The sequence below is a fragment of the Halichoeres trimaculatus genome, unplaced genomic scaffold (genome assembly GCF_033239565.1).
Source record: "Halichoeres trimaculatus isolate MK-OKI-2021-1 unplaced genomic scaffold, fHalTri1.1 fHalTri1_scaffold_13, whole genome shotgun sequence".
In the NCBI taxonomy this organism is placed as follows: domain Eukaryota; kingdom Metazoa; phylum Chordata; class Actinopteri; order Labriformes; family Labridae; genus Halichoeres; species Halichoeres trimaculatus.
This window is the reverse complement of record NW_027437191.1, coordinates 17,701,117-17,724,427: the sequence shown is the minus strand read 5'-3', so window position 1 is coordinate 17,724,427 and position 23,311 is coordinate 17,701,117. Positions and strand designations below refer to the sequence as shown.

At 40.7% G+C, this 23,311-nt stretch overlaps 1 protein-coding gene across 1 annotated transcript in view; it reads right to left on the bottom strand.

Moving 5' to 3' along the window:
- The window catches only part of nbas (NBAS subunit of NRZ tethering complex), a 221,581-nt gene that overhangs the window by 48,295 nt on the left and 149,975 nt on the right, over positions 1–23,311 (bottom strand). Inside the window, exons 46-49 of the mRNA XM_074685126.1 lie at positions 22,790–23,017; positions 17,528–17,718; positions 13,831–13,920; positions 11,270–11,453 (exon numbers count right to left, since the gene is read on the bottom strand). Of these exons, the coding sequence (XP_074541227.1) occupies positions 11,270–11,453; positions 13,831–13,920; positions 17,528–17,718; positions 22,790–23,017 (693 nt within the window). The remainder of the gene's footprint in view (positions 1–11,269; positions 11,454–13,830; positions 13,921–17,527; positions 17,719–22,789; positions 23,018–23,311) is intronic.

Genomic DNA, 23,311 nt, shown 5'->3' with positions numbered 1-23,311 from the left:
TCTCCACTTCTTATCTGGCTCTGTGCTGCCCACTGCTACCACTTCAGCTTTCCTCAGGCTCTTTTCTCCTTCTTTCTCTTCTTGTTCCTCTCCCTTTCCACATCCCCTTTTTCTTGTTTGTTTTATTGCTGCCTACCCTCACTGGGTGTCTTTTTTTTTTTTTTTGACTGAATCATCAGTGATCCCACTGAGATGACAAAGTGTTGTGCTCTTCTCTCTTTGCTCCAAGTTAGAACCTGAGCATAAATAAAGTTTTCAAAAGGAGCCCAGGGGGATAGATAAAAGCTGCCAAAACAAGTGGAATTATTGCTAAGGTTCGGCTATCAGGACAACAACCCCTGACCTGTTGTATTAGGAGTGTAGCCATAAGATAGCTCGCTCAAACCCATCACATTTATTATTTATCTACTCCCTCTCCTTCCCTGTATAAGCCTCTCCCTGCAGTCCAGGCCTCTTCACTTTCATCACACAAATCTTTCTCAGCTTTTCTGTCCAGATTCTCCTCTCCACATGGCTGTAACCTTTGCAAAGCTTTGCCTTTTTTTCAACACATACATTCCAAGTGGAACAGCTCCTGAAGTTCCTATTCAACTTTTTTTTAACATTGAATAAAGACAGCCCATCCACCTATTTGCCAATACATAACAAATGACTGTGTTTTTGTGCACCAGAGGAGCAAAGTGGCAATGGTCAGCTGCAGCAGTAACACATTGTCCTGTCAAGCGACTACACTCCCACTTATGTTTCTGTTTGTTGTCCTGTCAGATCAAACAAATGCTGCCGTTACGACAAAATGGTGTGCCATCTATCCGTGCAGTTGTGTTTGTTTTTTTTCCATCCTTTTCTTTGGATAAGACTGACTACAGAGGCTGGTTTCCCATGCCAAAAGAGGAGAGGTAAGTGTTACACTAAGGCAGATAGAGGAATGCACACAGGCATGACCACAAATACCTGCTCATATGCATTTAATAAATGCATGCACCATCTTGTAGAATCACACACCAGTGCACATGTTTGAGATGTCCAAGTCTGCCTGTGTGTGTGTGTGAATACTCTCCTTCCCTATTAATCCGTGTCCAGAATTGCGAGATTTGTAATTTTCTGCTTAATTGGTGCATACAAAATGAGAATCACCACCCTATCTTTCTACAGAAAGATCCACAAAGGTGGAGTGAGAAACTGAGACTGACAAAGAGGGCAGAAGGGAGACGTCGGGGAGACAAAATCAAAGGAAGAGTAGAAATTAATGATTATAAATATGGTTTTAAGACTTCTGAATAAGGTTAAGACACATTCCAGCGTACAGTGATGTGGATTACAGCCATAAGTACAAAGCACATCTAATGAAAGTAAAAAACTTATTTGAAATGACTGATCAACAAAAATTCAAACCTCTGATAAAATATATCATGTTTTTGAGTAGTTAAAGCTTTTGCAAGGAACTTTACATTTGTAAAGTAGACAAATCCTTCAACTGCTCTTGCCAGGTGCTTTTCCACTCCAAGAACTTCCCCGAGAACAGGGATCTCAAACTTGCGCCATGGAGGGCCAAGAGGCTGCAGGTTTTCCACCAGCTGATTTCACCGGTTACCTCACCTTCAAGAAGAGAGCAGGGACTAATCAGTGAAATCAGCTGGTGGAGTTTTTGGTTGGAAAATAAAACTGCAGCCTCTTGGCCCTCCATGGCGCAAGTTTGAGATCCCTGCTCTAGAAACTATGTGCTTTTCAACTGCAGGAAACTGAGTTTAAATTTAGTTCCAGGGTAATTGACCCTATTGAAACAACCCTGCCTCAAGGAGTAAGTACTTTCAAGAGGTCCAGGAACTCCGGGAGGCAAGAGCGGAAAGCTGAAGCTTTTGATTGGTGGAGCACCCAGAATTTTTTTTAATAACCCCTATCCACATTAACATCATACATAGCTGTGACTCATGTGCGTTTATGAAATCCTAAACAGAGGAGACAGATAACAGAAACTAAAAGTTCCTGGAACCTTTAGTTGAAAAACACCTTTTTCTGATCTCGTCTGACATCATTCACTTGGATTTTTTTTTTCCCCCCTTGCTGATTCTTTCGTTTAAAACTTTGTTCACAGCTGTGTTATCAGTAAAATCAACTATATAGAAAAATCTTGATCTTCTGTAGCACCTAAAGAGGCATCTAGATTCAATTCAACATCTTATACAACTAGACAGCGTCTCACAGGAGCATTAACTTAAAAGTTGAACCATGAATAGAATAAATCTCCAGCAAAAATTGCAAGAAATTGTGAGAGGAAAAAAAACTATTTCAAAGACATGAAATTATAGCTTCAAAAGTCAAAATGAAAACATGTCCTGGGAAAGTCTGGGTCTGACGTTTTGGGTCTAGAGGCTGTGAAGCTGCAGACTGGAGGCTGACAGAGTGCAACAACACCGCCTGTTCTGTTCGGAGCACTTCATCCATATTAGATAGACTGCACTCTGCAAGGCCAAACAGCACGGCAACAAAACAATGTGTTACACCAAATGATCTGTGACATTGACACGGGGGAGAGGAGCTGGTAGCATGAATCAGCTTTCACTGCTGATGAACACAGATGATGGCTTCTCATGCACGCACATATGCAGGGGAGCTCACAGCAGTGACGACCTCAAAGCAATAGCTGACCACATTGCTTTGACTCCCCATGCGTGTGTGTGTGTGTGCTTATTTTTGTGTGTTGTGACCTGGTATTAATGCCAGCAATGCCATCGGACTACACACATCTCTTACACTCAGAATCACCGAGGCTACAGCCGACAGGTTATTACACAGGATGTGGAACCACATACACACCGGTGCTCACATTTGCTTTCAGATATCACCTCTTTGTCTGCCTATGCCACGCACAAATTAAGCTAAATAAATTGTTATTAGTATTATAAAGGCCAAATGAGCAATACACACACACAAACACACACACACAGGCTAAACAGAATCCCCGATCTTGACAGTGGTGACATTTGGACACCCTGCTATAATACCGAATCATTCAAAATGAAGTCACAAAATCCATCCTTGGATTCACCTCTCACGCCCTCTCTTCCTTTCTACCCCGCTCATCTCCCTCCCTCCTCTCTATCGCTGAAATGTCAGCATTTCAATTGGGCTCATTAATACCTCCCTTTTTAGGTGTCTCTGCGTGAACCGAGCCTGAGTGGTAGAGAAACGGATGATATATGAGCATGCTTAGTCGCATGTTGTTCGCTTTCATTTTTTTCAATATAATCTCTGAAAATGTTCTCTTTATGTGCGTTTCCAATCAATCATTATTTCTCCTCTTTTTTCTAATTCTTTCCCTCTGTTGCAGTCTGATCCATCATTGCAGGGGGTATGTAAGGCAGCAGGTTAAAACCACCCGTGGTCTGTCTTCTAACACTTCCTTGCCTGATCCAATCTGGACACCGGTGGGTGGAACAGCATCCATCATAACAGAATCCAAGGCTGGAATGCTAAAACGGAGGCATTTTTGTCACTGCTTGTGTTAAAAACTTCTCCTGAAAGGACGTATAGGCAGAAAACCCTCAGATTTCAGATATAGACGAGCAGGAGGGAGGAGAAGTCTAGGACAGCCGACGTGAAATCAAAGATTCAAACAGACTGCAAGGATCTGAGAATTTCTTAACAATCCGTCAAAGAGGTGTGTGCACAAAGCAATGAGGCAAGAATGGGGATTACACAGTAAGTGAATCAAATCTATAGGAATATACAATGCAGCCTTGAAACACAGCCAGACAGATTATCAGGAGACTGGAAAATAGAAAGAGCACTGTGGAATCATTAACCTTTGAGCTTTATCAGCCATGAATATCGAACATACCGTACCCTGAATTTCAATTAAGCTAGGCCAAGGTAACCCCTGGTAAAGTGAGCTAATATTCTAGTTGTTAATTGTAAACACAGTCCTGATTGAGAGGCTAACCAGCAATTAATTGTTGAATAAATTATAAGACTGTACTTGGAAGCAGCAAAAATCCATGTCATCATAGCAAATATGTGAACACACAAACTACAGATATGTGCAAGGTAAAGGGGGTCACTTTTAGTTTTAAACTGTAGCTTGGTTTAAGTCATAGACTGTGCAAAGCAGATAGCGTGAGAGCTTAAAGGTAAAGTCACTGCAGAATTTTCTTTAAAGAATAAAATGTCAACTTCTACAGGAATAATCCTGCCTGATCGTCTCCTACGGGCCTCTATACATGTGTGTCAGTGTCTATGTCTGCCTTGAACCCCCTCCTCTGCCTGTATGTTCATGTTTTGGTAGCCATCCAACATGGCTATATCAGCAATAATTGCATGCCCAATGCACAAATGACTTTGCGTGTTGATTAGCAAGGGGGAAAGTTACGATGGAAGATGTAACTCAAAGCAAGACAAACACAACCTATGTGAAATGAAACGCCCAATGGATAAAGCTTTTTCCTAAACAAGGGTAAAGCTTGACTTAAGTCCCAACTGAACAGCCACTACACTACTAACCAAGTATGTGTCAAATAACCCAGTGATTAGCTTGTGCTAACATGCCATAAAATGCTAGCATGAATTTGTGTTTACTAACAATTAACAAAAATTTCTTCAGACTAAAGATTTGCTGGTGTTCGGTCCTTTTAGCATCTGCATTGTATTAGTGAATCACCCCTGTCGGTCTAATTCTAGTTTTACTCATGATACAGTGTCACCTGTATTGCTGTAGCAACACTTTTTGATTCAAAGTTGAAACACTGTAGGTGAGGCTGACACAGGAAAGAGCTTTAGCTGCCAAACACTTAACAAGAGTGAACAGATTTGGCTGTAAACACACCACCTAAGTTTTAGCTTCAGTACACCAGCTTCCAATCTACCTCAGAGCTGAATTTAAGGTTCTTTTAATCACCTGGAAGGCACTACTAACTGGTCTGACTCCTGAGTAAATTTAAGATCTTTCATCCCAGTATGACCTCGCTCACACTGGAATGATCTGGCAGAGGCCCTTTAATCTGCTTCAGACTCAGCAAAAGACTGAGAGGGACAGAGCTTTAGAAATAAGAGCCCAGAGGTTTCCAGCCTGAAAAAATGCAGCAGACTGAATCAATGACTTCTTTTAAAACGTGAGACAACTTTTTGGAACTGCATTCCCTGATTCCATCTGATTTTAGGTCAAACTTTGGCTTCAGATTTTGTTATTGCATTAGTCTTATGTAATGCAGATTTTTTAAAAATTCCTTACTGCTGTGTTCTATGTCCTTTTTGTTTTATGTTCTTTTCCCAAAAGCATTAAAAGGATATTATATGTGACACTACTAACTGTCTGAAAGCTCAAACAGTTGGCTGCTTTTATTTATAGAAGAAATGCAAAAAAAAAAATCGATGCCTTCAGCCACTGAGAGTAATTATTTGTTCTGAATTTGTCAGTTACCATCCAAGAAAGATATGCTGGCTGTGAACTCCAGTATCTAGTCTTAGTATGGAGCCAGACTAAAGCTGCGTTTCCACCAAGCAGTCCGGGTCGGTTCAGTACGCTGTGGGATGGTTTGGGACAGTTAAGTCTGATCCCGTTTGCGTTTCCACAGCAAACTGTGCCCTCTCGTGGTTGGGGGCATGTAAGCCGGATGCCGGAAGCCGCATCTGGTAAACAATAGCGTGACGCCGTAGCAGCTTACCCCGCTATTAAATCCAACAAAGACTCAGTAAACAAAGAGCACGGATGGAAGACATGCAGCATTTCGTCCTCTCTGTGATTTTCATGTAACTCTCTGTTACAAAGTGTAATCAAGCTTCGTTTTAGAGAAGTCTGTGTGCCGCCAGGAGAAATGCAGTCGCTGTCGGGGTAAGTGATGATTCTTTTGACCAATCAACCGTCTGCAGTGTGTTGCTCCACCTTCTGAGAGCGGATTGGTTCAGTCTGGCACCCATACGAAAGGGTCCCAAAAAAGTGGGACGGCTCGTCTCGGTTTTTAGGGATCCGTCCCGGGATGAGTCAGTGGAAACGCCGCTAAAAGCGCACCGTACCGAGAAGAACCGACCCGGACTGCTTGGTGGAAACGCGACTTAAATGGTTGGTAGCTGTTGCTGACCCTCTTTGGTGAGATGAGTTCAAATTGTCAAGTTGCCAAATGACCCTAAGTTTCCTATACTTATACTGGGAAACACATATCAGTAGAAACCAAGACTTACTAACTGCTAGCAACCACACTTATTATGTCATATATCAAAATAAAATATTTCTCCTAACTGCCAGAAGATCAGGGTCCACGGTCTGGCTTTTTTTGCAGGTCAGATCGATTGCAAAACAGAATAAATGGATACATTAGCACAGGAGATCCCAGTACAAAGACTGTGATTCAAAGTCACTGACGTCACCCCTCATCTCTCATCTCAAAAAAATTAGCTTATTATTTTTCATAGTCTGTATTTCCAGAACTTGCATCTAATTACTTGCTTTTTGGCCCCATTTGTTGTTGTTTTTAAGGAATAACCACATCAATCTTCTGCCCATTTTCAAGTAAAAAAAAAGATGAATACACAGCAAGCCTGGCTTAATGTCTGGAATTTATCAGTGCCAATTAACCAGGCCAATTTGTAGCCCTCTGAAAGGGACGAATAACAGCAACCTTGATCCTGAATAATTACATGATCAATAAAAAACTTAAAAAAGAAAAACTGTAGTTTCTTCCTGTCTCGCCTGCTCTCTGCTGATCGATGGACTCATTTTAATTTCAGGCTTGGATTTGCTTTCCCAGGAACTTTTTTCTGTTTTTTTTTTTCTGTTCTGAATTACAGCTGCTATGAAATAAACCCAGAGAGGAAACTTCTTTAATGGCTTGTTAATTGTACTGCACTACTAGTGTAAATAATGAGACAAACTGTACGAGTATAGATGTGTAGATAAGGGTTAACACAGTATATGTGCATGTGTATTTACATCCATACTGCAGCATGAAATCAGCTGTATGTGTGAAAGTGCAGCTGCGAGTATATTATGTGTGGTTACGCCTGTGAGTGAAGATTCACGGCATCTTTGCAGCTGCCTTTGATTGCTGGCAACAATGCTAATCAGCGCCTTTGTCAGAGCAGCAGGAATACAGCAGCAAAAGGGAAGATGAGAGGAACTTTAGCATGCTACTGGTAACAGTTTCACTCACAAACCGAGGCTTGAAAGCATGGTTGTCATGGAAATCACAGCAGGCGGGCTGTTTTTGTGTTTGTTTGTGAGCATGAGTATGTGTATACTGCAAAGCAGGGCTGAGTAAGCAGTGAAAGACGGATACAGCAATAGAATACGTGTGTGTTTAAGAGCGTGTGTGCATGTCAGTGGCCAGTGGGACGTGGTTGGACGGGAGTTGTGCTGATTAGTTAAGGGACCAAGAGGACAGGAGGGGAACAATACAGGCTATTTTCCTTCCTTTGCTGCGCTCCCTGTCGGCTCTCACAGCATCTGACTTTTTTTTTTTATAAGAGTGCACAACTTCTCATCTCTTCCTCTAATTTCCTCTCTGTTTCTGGTTCCTCGCCAGCGTGATGAGGTCAGACTCGGGCACTGTCACGTCTCCGGCGTGGCCTCAGGGCACCATCATGCTGCCATGAGTGCCAACGCTGCTTACGGGAGGTACAGTCTGAGCCAACATGATTTCTGTGCTGTTGCTTTCAGCGGAGGAAGTAAAGTGTCGCTCCAATTAAGAGGAAAAATGTGATGAATTGAAGAGATAGAGCATGTGTGCTTGACTGTGTTTTTTTTGCTTTTTATGTTTGTGTGTCGGTGCGGATGTGGGTTTGAAAAATGTAGACCAATCAAAGTTAAAGGAGAAATTTGGCATTAAAAAAAAACTCATCACACATTTAAGGAACTTCTGGATGCCTTAAGGAGAGACAAGAGGAAAGTGGCACTTCATCTGAAATTCGTCTCGCTCTTAATCTTTTACAAGATTAATTAACTGATCTCCTGGATGTACGCTCCCTTAAGAGCACACGTGTATGGCCGCCTCTATGTGAGTGTGTATGTGTGTGTTTTGTCGGAGCCTGCCAAGTGTCAGAAGTGCACCCAATTAGTCAAAGAGCCCAGGCCCACACACCTGTCTACCTGCGCTGACAAAGGCCCACGGCTGCTTGCATACATTTACACATTAATTAACTAGCTCCGCACTGTGTACTCCAGCAATGTGTAAGTTTTAATGTCGCCTAGTTTGAAATTCCAAATCAATGACAAAGTTGAAACTCTACCAACGTTTTAAGGGTCATTAGTCGTTAACCACTATCTCAGCTGTTAGTCTGTTCAGAGGCAATCAGCCATGAGAGTCAGGACTCAGGCTCATTAAGAAAAAAGCTTGTCAGTGATTGGCTAAATGGAGGGATAATGTCCTTTCAGCGTGTAGGTTGGTTTGGTCTTGATGGTCTTCTGGATTCAGATCGTTATCATGTCCCTTTACAACAGTTATAAATATACAAAGGATTCAAGAAGGCCTCAAGTATGTGATGGTTTACGTTGGTTTTGCATTGTTGTGGGCAAACTAAGCTCAACCGCGTAAAGAGGGGGGATGGTGCTTCTAATGTTTCAAACATAGATATAAAGGAACAATGCTGGATGTTCATTCTTTAAAATGTAGAAAACCCTGATTCTTTCTGTAAACTGCTCAAATCAGTTCTTTCTAAAAGATAAAATATATATATTATACATAATAAAGTAAAAGACCTACACAAGATCTTAAAGGGGACATATCATGCTGATCCGTGATTTAAAACTTACATATAAAATAATAAAGTTAAAACAAGACCTTTCACCCCCTGAATTTTCAAAAAATTAGATATTGTATTTTTTCTGATATCCTAGAACAAGATTTGATGCCTCTGAAAATAGGTCATTGCCAGTTGGCTTCGAGATTTCGACCTTCATGACGACACGAGGATCCTTTCTTTTTATTGGAGTAATCTGATAAAGCAGCTCCTCCTCTGTGAAGTCAGTTAGTCACACAACCGCCACCGAGGGATACACCCACCAAGAGCCGAGTACCTCTACTGACGGTAGAGGCGATCTTTAGACTACACTTTCAGCATGATGGATAAAACAGACAGAGAAAAGTGAAGGAGCAGGATGGAGCCCTGTTATAGAAATAGTTTATTGGTGAAGTCTGCCTATATTTCCACGTATAAACTATACATGTTACAGTACCGGTTTGACTCACCACACTGAAGCGTCCTGAGATGATCTGTGTCGAGGTGGATTTTCTTCCTTCTGAGCAGCAGAACCGTCCGGGTCTGACTCGGGGTCGAATACAAAAGGACGTATCCTACACTCTGCCATTTTATTAGTGCTATCAATGCTTTACGGTGAAGTTTTGGCAAACAGCAAACTCGCTCGGTCTGCCCCATCCAATATGGCGATTTTGTAAATATTGCCATGCTGCAAAAACCGCCCCCTGGCTCTACCCCCTCCGCCCCTCTGATAGAACTGACCAATCAGAGCACAAAGGGCCGTGACATTACGAGGTTACTGGAGGTCATTCTGGAAACAGAGCGTTTCAACGAGATCTTCAGAATGGCCTAAAATGAGGATACTGAGAAAGCTATTGTGGGGCAATGAAGGAACTAAATGACTTGTACTGAGGGCAGAAATGCTTTACAGGCATCCTAGTCTGGCATAGTGAAAAGGAGAAACAAGCATGATATGTCCCCTTTAATGAGGTCTTCATAAGACTCGCTGAAATTCTGAGTTGTCACACAAGGATCTCCAAACTTGTTCATGACATGCGAGGGCCTCAAACACCAAGTTCCACCCATAGCTCTTTCCCATTTAGAGCCCTTCAGAGGGCTAACCAATCAGGTGGGAAGGGATTTGTGGAGTGGGTAGCCTTAAAGAAACAGCAGCTAGAACAAATAACTACCAGGGTGAGGAAAATATGGATTTTTTTATACCCGTTAATAATGTAAAGCTACCATAGGGGTACCTGAGGGACAGTGGAGGCCCTTATTAAAAGCACAATAAACATTCTTTACAAAGTCAAACATTCTGTAAAAGTTACTTATCCTGAAAAAATAACCTCCTGAAGTTAAGACATTAAAGCTGTATTAATGTCTCTGAAAATATGTTTTTAAGTTATGGTTTCAGATTGATTAAATTTGTTTTCCCAGGCTGATTGCCCAACTTACTTGTTTAAATAACTATACACCTTAACCTAATGTATCTCACCAAAATCAGGTGATAAATTGTATTTTCCAACATCATTTCGCATAATGATACTACAGTTTTATTGAACAAAAACAACAAAAAAGGAAACCAAATGTATGTTTAACAACTTTTCTGGGAACAACATGATGCGTTTTGTAAAGCTCCCAATAAAACAAAAGGTCCTCAAGTTTTAACACAACTTACATCATGTGATATGGAAAACGGTCATCGCAACAAAGACAGGATGAAACCTAAAACAAGAGGAGCTCATGACAAAATCCTTGTATTAGTAGCACTTGATAACCAACCTTGTAGCAACTCATTGCTTATTTGGAACAGTACCAAAACTCACTGCTACTTTGCAGACTTGATCTCAGCACACATCAGCAGTATGAAAAATGCACATATAAACAAGCAAATATTTTCAAAGGTCTTCCACGAGTGTGACAACATTTACAAACATTTGTTTTTAGCACTTATTGAACGAGATGAATGAATCATCAGCTGAAGACTAATATCCAAGTCTTTTATGAAGATTCAAATAGAAAGCACTATAATTCTCCGTTTGAAACACCACTCTTCTGATTCATGGGTCAAATAATGACAAAGCTTGTTCAGAGCTCCTGCAGAGTGTAGCGTAACCATCAGCTCCAGCAACAGCAGCCATAAACACACTATAACTACACCTCACTCTTCCCTTGAGCAGTGCACCACCTTCTTTTAAGCCAACAGCCCATAATACTATATAATGGGAATCTTTATGTCAACATTCCCATGTTTCATGACGGGGTAAGTGGGTCATTTATCCGACCTCTTAGTCTGTGCGGCACCATTTCTACTCTGTTTTCTCCTTCCACTTATCTCTTCTCTCCGCCCATCAATTTCTAGCACCTTTAAAAATGTACGACCCAGACTTTAATGTTATAACCTTGGAGAAAAGAAGAGGAAAAAGAGTCTGTAGCCTCCTTCACATCAAGTATTAGTGTTCTGTTTTTAGACCTCTTGGGATTAAAGTTTCTTAAGTGATGAGGTAGGGTTGGTGAGTCACCTCTCTTTGCATGTGCAAGTGCTTCTTTATGTGTGTGTGTGTGTGTGTGTGTGCGTGTGTGTTACCTCTCTGTCCTTGAGGACAGCCTGAGTTCTGTACAACAGCAGGAGACGAACATCACTGTCTTGGAGGCTGAAGTTACCCTCCAGGATCTGCAGCACGTCGATCCGAGGCCGCACGGGTAGTGACGCATCACCGCAGAATGGATGCAGCCAGGCCAGGAGGTCATCTGAAGTGATGCTGCTGTCGCTTTAAGGACAAGGGAGAGAAGGAAGGCGGTCAGACAGGCAGAGTGAGGCAGAGATAAAAAGACACAAAAGAAGAGGTGGTGTGTAGAAGTTCTCAAAAAAAAGAGCTCTAACCAGGTCAAATGCTCTGTTTTTAGTTTTGTACTTTCATGACAGACTCTTGAAAATTGTACAAACATGTAAGGAAAAATGCTAAAGCAAATACAAGAGGAACAGAGATGTCTCCCAGCATTGAAGAAACTGGCATTCCAACATGTAAAGAAAGGAGATTTCACACAAAAAATACTTTTTTAATTATTACTCATCCCACACACTGATGTTTTGATCAGGAGGGGAAGATGTAGTGCTGAAACATTCAGGTTTTCATTCTTATCTTTGTCTTCAATTATCAATAAGAGTATTCTTTCAATTCAAGCTCTTAATTTGACAATTACTGAACTTGACAACACAGCTTCAGACATTTTTAAAACCATGCAACCATGAAAGTTCTGAAGAATGACTCATGATGGAAACAATTGTCAGCTGTGCTAATCCAAACAGTAGTATAGATGTTACCGCTCTGTGAATAGTGTCATTAACAGGTGCTAGATTAGAAGTTCTCATGACACCGACACAGTCATTCTTTTAGCTGTTCAGCTGAAGGATACAAAAGAGCTGACAAGAGAAACCATGCTATTCAAATGTTTTATCTGTGCAGCTAACAGACAGGTCGGCAGGTACTTCTTGTTGCTCGTCTACCAAAAAGGCATTTCTCTGTCATTGACACTTTACAGGTCTTCACTTCGGGTTTGGAGTGGAGCTGAGAGGGAGGGTGATAAAGCAGGAAGAATGTTCGGTTTCTTCATAATTATAAAGCAAAAGATTGGATTATAGCATGTGCTGAGTTTTATGGCTACAACTGATGACTGTTTTTAAAGTCAACATGTCATAAATCTACTATTTGCATTATTTAGTTACCAAATTTGAATTTAATGTACCACAGGGTTACTATGGAGATATACTGTAAGAGCTTTCCCTACTGTTGAGTTGTAGAGCAGGACAATAAGGAAAGTAAAGAAAAAGATGATCTAAGAAAGAGGCTTTTAAGGTAGAGTCTGCAGGATTTTCCTAAAAAATAGACCAAACTTTTCATGAATGATCCTGCTCAATCGTCAATTCTGGGCCTCTAGACATGTGTGTCAGTGTCTGTGGCTGCCGCAAGCCCTCTCCTCTGCCTGTATGTCGATGTTTTGGTTGTGTCGGGACAATTCTGGGTGGAGAGTAAGTGTAGTGACGTCAGCCAATCACAGCGCACTAAGTGCACAAGTGACTTTGCATGTTGATTAGCGAGTAAAAGAAGCTATCCTGAACGGCTACGATAGTGGATGTAACATGGACAAAAACACAGCCAAAGTGAAACAAATCACCAAACAGATAAAGCTTTTTCCGAAATGAGGGTGAAGCTTGGCTCGACTTTCACTCTCTTTCGGGCACTTGGAGAGCAGCTCGGGACGAAGAGTGACGCTAGTTGGCTTTCTGCTGAACAGGTATGCATCAAATACCAGTGATTAGCTTATGCTAACATGCCAAGTCAGGTGCAAGGCTCTCGAGTCTTTCCCATTTAGAAACACAATGCCAGAGGTGGTTGCTAGGGTAGTGAGTGTGTTCACGTAGTCATGGTCAGAGGCTGTGCGTGTGCGCTGCCGCTGGCACTGATCCAAGGAGGAGGATCCCAGTTTGAATATGTGTTTACCTACAAGTAATGATAAATCCTGCAGACCCTACATTTAAAGGGATATTTCGATTTAAAAGTAGGTTTATGAAAAATTGCATTAGTTACAATAAATACCAATCAGCTCAGGCCTTTTAATGAGAAGTTCCCAAAAAACAAGGCTACAGCTCTCTGGGGATGAGGCCTGGGATGTATTTTGGTTAATTTTGTTGCTCCCCAACTCAAGCAATCATCTTGGTTTAAGTGTACACTCTACTGAAAATTTCCTCAGTATTTTTTTTTTATTGCTGTCAGAAAGCCTTTTTGTTTTTGCCCTCTCTGCAGACACACAACACAGACGGGCTCTTGGCAGAATGTCAAATTTGTTGTTCAAAAAAGAAACCACAATTGTTCAGTCTTTTCATTTTACCAAAACACTCTCATTATAGTAAGGTTTGCTTTTCAGATGTTGCAGGTTATTTGTCACAATTGTTTAAAACAAAGGAGGAAGACTAATGTGCAGACAACAAAAATAGAGTCTAAAGTTAAAAAAACAAAAACTGCAAAGACTTATAAAGTCCTCAACAAAAGTTCCATTTTAAAGTGAAGGTTGGTTTATTGTACTTTGTTGTATTTTGCTCATGAATAACTTTTTAATGGTGTGGGAAAAGATCTGGTGACAACTTACCCAGCCTGGACATTGTTGTGCACAGCTGTCACCATGGCCTCCAGGACCCTGAGGGGTTGTGGGTAATTTGTCAGAGCTTCAGGATCTCCACTGAAAAACAAACCACATCACCATATTTATAACACACTAATTAAAGAGAGGACTTTCAAATGACCACAAATCAAAGGGACGACAAAAACCAGATCAAAAGCTTTCCTTTCAAACACAGTGCTGGTTAAAAATGTGTCCAGCAGAGATTAAATGCTTAACACACACACACACACACACACATACACACACACACACAGTTTTGTTAAACTCACCATCATGACATTATGAGAGTTTAAGAAAAAGTAACTCATGTTGACGTTTATAGGAGTAGTATGATAGCAGGTGATTCGTTACGTTTTCTGCAGTATCATTAGAGTATTTTTTGTTGTGGCTGTGGCTTTTGCTGCAGTGTGTGTCTCTGAATGTGTATGTGTGTGTTCATTTGTACTGTATGTTGTGAGAGTAGGGCCATTTTTCACCACGACAGACAGCGCAAAAAAATAGGTGATTTCCCCTGACTCAACTCCCCCTCTGCTGCTGGGCCCAAGTGCATATAAACACACACACACACACACACACACACACACACACACACTTACAACCCACATACATCCACACACATCGACATACAAATGATCTGGCAAAAGGGTGGGAAGACAACGCAGCATTTTCTTTATTGCATTTCACTGCGTACATTTTCTCTTCAAAGACGCAAAAACACAGAGCGGTTATGACAGATACAAAATATGGCCATTAGTGTGAGGCTCAGGTAAGCCTGCTGTGCCAGACTGAAGGCTTCCAGAGAGGCAAAAACAAGAGCGGCTCATTCATATCTGCCAAATGCAATGCACTGAGAAAGCCCTGCGAAAACAGATGCACACACACAAACACACACATATACACACAGAGTCATACATGAATGAATCAAGGGATGTTCACATGCAAGAGCACTGAGTGACACGCTAAAGGGAAAAAAAAACACCCCCAGCAAATTTATAAGGATGTGTGTGTGAATCTTTCACCAAGTACAAGCACACACACATGCATGGACCGAGACCAAGAGAAAGCGTGTGTGTACAAGGAAGGGTAGAGTGAGATCTGCAGGGGAACAGCTGTATCAGGCTGCATTAATTATAAGAAGATAATGAATCAAAGTAGCTGTGTGTATGTGCGTGTGTGTTCAACAGGGGAAGTGCCCACATGTCTACAAAAGTAGGTGAGTATCTATAAACGTGCACAACTGTGTGTGCCTGGGTGCGTAAATGTGGGTACCATTTATCTGCACCATGCGCCATTGAGCAGCCATAAAGAAGTAGGAAATGAGGCAGGAATATAATCAAGGTGATTGGCGCTCATTTATCAAGCCAATCAGATGGCTCGATGATATCTGGCCGTATTAATGGAACCTTGATCCTCGGAGTGACAGAATTAGCACACAAGGTCCTGAGGGTGTAAAGTACAATTGTGAAAAAATTATGAATCTTAAAAATGTAACTTCTACTTCTTTAATGATATTTTTTTTAATAACAGTGCTGATTAAAATATAATGTTTAAGAGTTTTAAGACATAGAAATATCCTTGTTTTTTCCATGGCCCTTAAAATGAAGCAACTCTGCAGACATGTCTGTGTGAATCATCTCTCCCCTCCTTGAACACGAGGGCACAAGAAGACGCCAATAAAAAGCTGTGAGTCCAACTCCCACAGGCAGCTACTGTAGATTCAGTTCTACACTTCAGGCGTTTGTTTTGACAGTGTGCTCCCCAGCAACATGCTAAGCCTAAAGTGGACCCGTTCACAGGTTTATTTTCAGAGAACAAACCAGCAGAGATCAGGGAGTGGGAGGTTTGTTTGGGTGGCCTTCAATATTAAAGAATAATCATCATAGAGCTCCTTTTTGAGGTGGATAAAGATAGAGCTTCTGATCTGACTTGTCTTTAAAAAATATGCGTGTGGATGATGATGTAGTTTGACAAGGCGTGAATGTAAAGTAGATTAAAATGAGGAACTACAGAAATAAATGTACTCATCTGACAACTTGATTTTCCTCATGCCTTCCTCTGATTTTAAAAAGAGCCGTATGTTTAGAGCAAAACTCCCTCAATGTGTTTTTCACTCAGTGCTGGGCTCAGGGCTTGCCTCATCGCTAAGAGGAGATCAACATGTAGGTAACATTAGGTCCACGTGTAGCAGGATAGTGTGCTGTTTTTGTTGTTCCTCTTTCATTTAGCAAATGTAAGCGTTGGGTTGTGCTTAAAATTGAAATGTTTCGTCTTGTTTTAACGCCAGTGTGTGAAAAGAAAAAGAGTCTTTTGTCATGGTGAGGATTGCCAACCAGATGAAGCATCTGAGCACAGTTGTGCAGTCCCTTTTCTTCATTTTGGCAGGTACAGCTTACTTTATTTAAACATTTAATTTTTTGAGTTTTAGAGGCACTGATAGTCCCTATTTACTTTTTTAAATCAATTTCAATCAACTGGCTCTGCTGCAGCCGGTATCCAGTGTAAACAAGAAATGATAGATGACTGATGTGACTGACATGCTTGGATTAAGCCAATCAGAGACAAGTGGCATGATCCTACCCTCTGGTTTCATGAAATTTATTTTGTGATTTGTGAAATTTATTTTGTGATCGGTGAAATTTATTTTATGATTGGGGAAATTTATTTTATGATCAGGGAAATTGAATTTGTGTTCTATAAAATGTATTTGAGTTTATGAAATATATTTGTGGTTTGTAAAGTGTATTAGGGCTTCGGAATTTTTTTTTCTCATTTTAAAATATCTATTCCCATTGGCCTTCAGGGCCACCGTAGAGATCAGCATGGATATGAGAAGATGTGAGATGACAGAAACATGGCGAGACATTTCAAGTCGGAAAAGTTCAGGCAGCTCACACAAGAGGGTGATCTAAAAAAGTATGTTTTCTCTGTTTGTTTGTTTTTTTAATTAAAAACAGGGAGACATGAAAAAAGAGCATCTACTCTACTGAGCTAGTTTCTGTGTCCATAAAGTCATAGAAAATATTCTGTGGGTCTCGAAAGATCAGTCAAAATGATCTGAAAATGGCTGGCAGCCAATGAATTGACTATAAATCGAAGTCTAGTCACATCATAATCATTTCTGCACCTACAAAACCCTCTCAGGCGTTCAAGTTTTGTGGTTATGCAGTGGTATAGCAGCCATGTGACCGATCCTGACTGATTAAAAATGCTGAATGATCCATCTCCTGTTTTACCTCATACAGAGTAAATAAAGTTGTTTATTGCCATGACTTGCCCAGAGCTAATGGGGTCTCACATCCAAGAGTGAAATGTTTCAACTGAAAATAGACATGATGAGGCATACATGCTGTGAAGTGTCACATGGACAAGGAAAGACTGAAGAAAACATGTCATATACCCAATGATGCAGATCAAGCCTTAAAGTATTTGTAACATTCTAAGACATTTTAAGGCCTTTTATTTTGAAAACTGTTTTAAGACATTTTAAGAACTGTTAGACTTATCTGCAGTTATTTACAAAATGATAAATAATTCCTTTAGTAGTAAAATTGTCTTAATGTCTGTTATATGCAGGGATCTAGTGGTTAGATTTTGTATGCATGTATTTGGCCAAAGCTTGACTTGTCTGTTGTTAGAGAAAACTGAACAAGTCGAAAAAGATTACCTGAGTGCTGCAACTACCCTTTCTACAGCATCCTGAAGCACAGTTTTGACAGACAGGTCTAGGGGTCCAACAGCCACACGAAGAAGCTCTCCAATACGCTCCAGAGGTTGCCCATCCGTTGCCATGGTGACTGCCAGCTCGTGCACCTTTGACTTCTCGGATCGGGACAGATCATAAAGTTTGCTGTAACCCTGAAAAACGGATAAAAAATACAACAACTGGTAAAGGAAAAGCACAAAGGGAAGTCAGAGTGAGAACAGTGAGGTGTGGTGTGAGGATACTAAGATAGGTCAGGGATGTTGCCTTTGTTCTCTGCAGGTATTAATCCTGACCTGACCTGACCAGGCCAACCCCTCTACTGTCCTGCACCCCTTTGCTTGTGTTTCACTCTTTCAATGAAAAGACCTCCAGGTGCTTTTCAGACAATCTATCTTAAAATCACCTGCAAAGAGCCATGAAGGCTTGAGTGTCAGACTTTTCTCAATCAAGTGGTTCCCCATAAATATGCAGAATTTAATTTTGGTATTGGACCTCTTCCTTAATTTACAACGCATCATAAGCTGGTTTATAAAGCCTCATAAACTCATTTTTACTGCCCCATCATTGGCCAATCAATGACTGCCATTTTGAATAGTAAAATGGTAAACAGACTGCACTGACAAAGTGTCTATGTAGTCTTCTGACCACACAAAGTGCTTCCCACACAGCATGTCATATTCACCTATTCATACCCCATGCATATGCTGAAGTAGAGACTGCTACTTTAACTGCCCATCAACTTTGACGTCTTCAATTCATACAACATCCGCTTTGAAAGCAGTCACGACCAGACAAGACTACAGTTATTTGTACCTCCTGTGCCATTTTGCTCTCTCAAGTCTCTTTGGATGACAAACTTTAAGGACAAACAAAAGCTAATTTTTTTCAACCCTGCTGAGTTCTTCCCATTGAATAAGATGGCCACAGGATTTCCATGTGCAAGCCAAGCAAGAAAGTAACGTTCCTTCAGTTCAAGCACAATCAGCTGGTCATTGGTGTCAGAGTCAAATAAGGGTCAGCTCTTCCTTTTAAATTATTTATGAGCAGGAAATTTAGGCCTATGGTTTTGAAATTCATATAATACATGTATGCCTGAATTTCAATATGTATGACAGTCTTAAAACATTCATGACAGAACATCAAGGCCGAGGTCAAGGCAGATAAGTATCCGGTCAGGTGACATTTGAGTGGCGTCACCACTTTTCATACATAATGTTCAGTTATATCTATGACCGAGGGTGATAGTGTCTGGGGGTCAAGTTTGAGACTCTGGTCGTTTATTAAAATAATGTAGGTCTTTCAGGACAAGTGTTTTGGACGTGCATAAAACCTTATAAAAAGCTATCCCTGGATGTTATTCCTAAGTGACTTAGAGTTTTTATGCCAATTAGGCACTTGAGATATGATACCAAGCTCTCAATACTGCTTCCCAATCCATACTAATGATCATAAGTTCAAGATACTCTCCAGGGGAGATTAAGGATACAAGTGGCAGAAATGAGGCTTTGCTGCAGGTCGTCTGTGTTCACTGAGAGAAGCTTAATGAGGTGGTTTGGGCATCTAATAGGGATGGCCCTTGGCTGTTTTTTTGGGTTGACATTTATTAGGAGAAGTGACTTGCAGCAACGCCAGCTGGAATCAAACCTAATTCTTATTGTAAGTGTTAATGCATGTAATGCTGAGAGGAAACTCAGGGGCAGACCCAGGATTTAAACGGAGAAAGTTTTAGCAAAGTGTGGCAGCCCTGTGTGGCACAAAGAAAATCTCAGCAGGAAAAAGGTTTCAGACATCATTTAAATCGTGGATGGATGGATGAAAAATGCTGGTATTAAATCTTTCACCGTTTTAACTCTTTACTGTTGCATGATTTTATTCTCTACAGAGTTTGACTTATTTCCCCATCACATTAAAGCTAAGTGGAGAAGTTTTAACACAGACCTGTTCTAAGTTATACATTATTTTTACTTTGGGAAAACGCAAGTTGCCACGTTTCAGGAGCTAGACATCGACACACAATATCCGCAGTGTGTAATTTGCTGTCCTCATGGCAGGTCAAGGCGCCTGTGGTAGATTCCTGTAGAATCTACTATAATTCCCAGCAGCTGGTCACGGACCGTTGATAAATGACCACAGTATGGCCAAACAGAGCCCACAGGGCTGCTTCTATCTATCTTTTTCTACCTATCTGCCCTTTGCTGGTTCTTATATCCTTTTTATCTATCTCCAAGGATACAATCACCTCTTGCATCTGTAGAAGGGAAGTTACAACGAGGAGCCTGAACTGTTAGTGTGTTTTTGTACCTGTGACTTCAGCATGCCTAACTCCTCCATACCATGTTTTATTCTTTGCAATTATGGAAAATACATAAAAGGGTCCAAACATTACATACTTAAGCAGGCTGGAGAGTTATTTCTTGCAGTTGTCTTGTGGTTGCATAACAACCCCCAGCTCACCAGAAATCCCTTCTCTCTAGCCTTGCATACATTTTGTGAAGGCACATACACATTCACACACAGTCGCCGGCAGGTGACAGTGGGGTAAGTCAGTGTGACTTTGGTTAATGAGATACAGCATGGCGTACATGCAGCCTATACAGCCACTTGGCAGGGCTCATTTCAAACAGCAGCCCTTACATTTACATTAAAGCAAGCCCGAAGGAGCCCTCTGAGGCTGGGGGGAGCTTAGTCAAGCAGAACACACACATACCTAAACAAACAAATACACATTCTCACAAAGAGCAGGTATATGCTCATTCTGTAGGTCTAGTGGTGCCTGACCCCATGAACAGGCAAGGGAATACCATGCAAGAGAACAAGTGTGTGTATGAAACATGAAGCACACCTTTCTTGTCCATGGGCTCTACAGCATGGAGCATGGTTGTAATATTAAAGGGTGAATACTAGAGTTAGATTGGTCAATCACAGCAAATGGACTATAAATTAAAATTCCAGCAGGTTGAGCAGGGCTCAGATCTTAAGTAGAGGCATCTTATCCATCTTGATAGGATTCAAATTTGCATAACTACCCACTCACTACACATAATCCCACTAATTTCCCAGTGCTGCTATTAACATCTGCACTCTGTAACTGTTACCATTTTTGGCTTTGGTAACCAGCCTGAGACAGAAACATACATTTTTCCACAATGTTCACCAACTAATGATGCTAAATGAAATGCAACAATTTTTTTTATTAAAATGTGAGCAAGTTCTCAATACATCCTGCTACAGCAGCCTGTGTTGGGGTTTCCCATTTATAGTAACCAAGTATAAATATTCCTCTGGTGTTATATATCTCACTCCATTTCTGTGATTTCAGGTGATGGGTTTCTGATATTTTTTTTCTTTTGGAAGTTTTAGTAGCAACACGTGGTACAATGATGACAGATGATCTTTTTTGTGGTTAACCTCACACTTATTAGTTTCAAGCATCATTCAGAGTGAGCAGGCTCAGCATATTTTAATACTTACACCCCTGCATATTTCTCATTGTGTCCCCTAAAAAAATTGAGCTGAACACAGTATTACACAGAATAAGCACTTTGAGGCTGTCTGTAGGTCCACACTGGTGTGGGAGTGCAGCATTAATTTTAATATTAAATGTAGAATCAAGATCATAACACATTTTACAGTACTGATTTGAATTTCTAATCAAGACTGGTAGAAATGCTGTATATTGTTAGCATGGCCTGAAACCTGAAATGCAAATGATGGAATTACAAAAATGTACTCAAAAATATAATTAATTTAAATGAACAACAGAAATTATGCACTTTGTCAGAAAAGCAGACCTTCATATACCTTCCTGGTCAGAAGCATACTGCTGCCACACCAAGAAGAAAAAATCATGATACAATGTGAAAAAGTTTTTGTTGGAAGATGTTTTTCACATCACAACATAAAAAAATATCCTGTAACAATGTGAACCTTTACCTTTTATAACAAAATGTATCTTATCTTCAACTGTGGTATCTTATATTTACCTCCGTCTAGGAGGTTATGTTTATGGAAGGGTTTGTCTGTTTGTTTGTCTGTGAACAACATAACTCAAAAAGTTACAAATGGATCTTGATTAAATTTTCAGGAAATGTTTAAAATGGGATGAGGAGCGAGCGACTTTTGGAGGTGATCCGAATCACCGTCTGGATCCAGGATTTTTTTTTAAGGATTCTTTATCATTGTGAGATAGGGCCTTTTTCACCAAATGTATAACTCCACTGTGAATGGTCGGATTGCTTTGCAAAACAATACAAGACCAGGTCACCATAGTTTATGACATATCGTAAAAGTACGATCCAGATCCTGACAATATTCTGGATACTAAGATCCGCAATATGAAATATGTACTGGGTCCTCATAATTTTCAGCACTGTCAGGTAAATTATCGTACAAACCTGCAACTAACACCAAATTGTAGCAGACAGTCTGCTGAAAGGGAGTATAACATTAAAGTAGGACTAAAGTGTTGTGGAGGCCTGCGCTCTCCAAGTGCTTTTCTAGTTCACAATGTTAAAGGTTTCAAATTTTATCATGATTATATTGTGAAACTTATATTTGAATGGGGAAACAGAAACTAAGAATGTGGCCCATTTACATGATTTGGTAAAATTCTGATTCATGCTTGGTTTTAGACATTGAAAGATAATGCTGTTGTTACACACTGTGGATAATATCGTGATAAATTTCTGTACATTAAGGATTTTGAAATGCATTGGGCTTTACAAAGTATGATGTAATAACAGAAAAAACATATTGTTACAACAAACAAATTAAGGTCATAATTTACAGTGTTTATATAAATGTTTGAAAAACAACAAATGACATTCTATTTTAACTATTTCATCCACAAAGCTGTGGAAGAGCAGATTTTAGAATTGTGTTAAAGTTAACCAGCATACAGCCAGCTGTCTGCCAACTTTCCTAAATAAGTGTGTTTTTGATTCGCATTTTAGACTATTTTTATAAGTATTTCTCACCGCTGGATTGAAGCTATATGCTATCCTACCGTTAGAGCGTTGAACTTCTTCCTTCAGAAAATCTATGCAAGAGCATGACCTTAAATCACTGCAGCAAATGACCTGGGAGTCCACTCTATTTGACATTTACATTGAAAGATGAGTAAATCTCCAGTGTGTCCTACTAAGCTATCCTTCCTGTGCATTAACAGAAAAAGGAGTTGTCACTGTAAAGAAATAGCTCAAGTGTGTGGCAGCTGTGGTCTACCTGCAGGCTGTCTTTGAGTGACAGAATGAAGTCATGGCTCAGGGTGTCCAGGTGGGCCTGTGATTGCTGCAGGTGTGCTAGAGCCTCATCAAAAGTCATCCCTGCCGGGTCGGACCCTTCCTGCTCTCCGCTGCCGTCTTCACTTCTTCTCTTCTTGCTTTTCTCACCCAGCTGGCGCAGGGCTTTGGTGGCTCGCTTTATCACCTCCGACCTCGCCTGGATGCTCAGCTGGGGATGAAATAGAGGATTGAAGGAATAGAATGAGTAGGAGGAGGAGGAGAAGGAGGAGGAGGAAATTGTTGAGGCGGTGGTGGTCGAATTGAGCACAGAGACTGAAAAGAGAGGTGCACAAGTTATGAACACTCATTTCAAAGTTAACATGTTGAAGAGAGGCAGGCATAACCCGATTTATCTGAGCCAAAACACCAACAGGAACTTGAGCATTATGTGTGTGAGGAGTGTGTGTGAGCGAGACAGATTGTAGCTGCCAGCCTGGTGTAATTGATTCAATGCAGAGAGAGC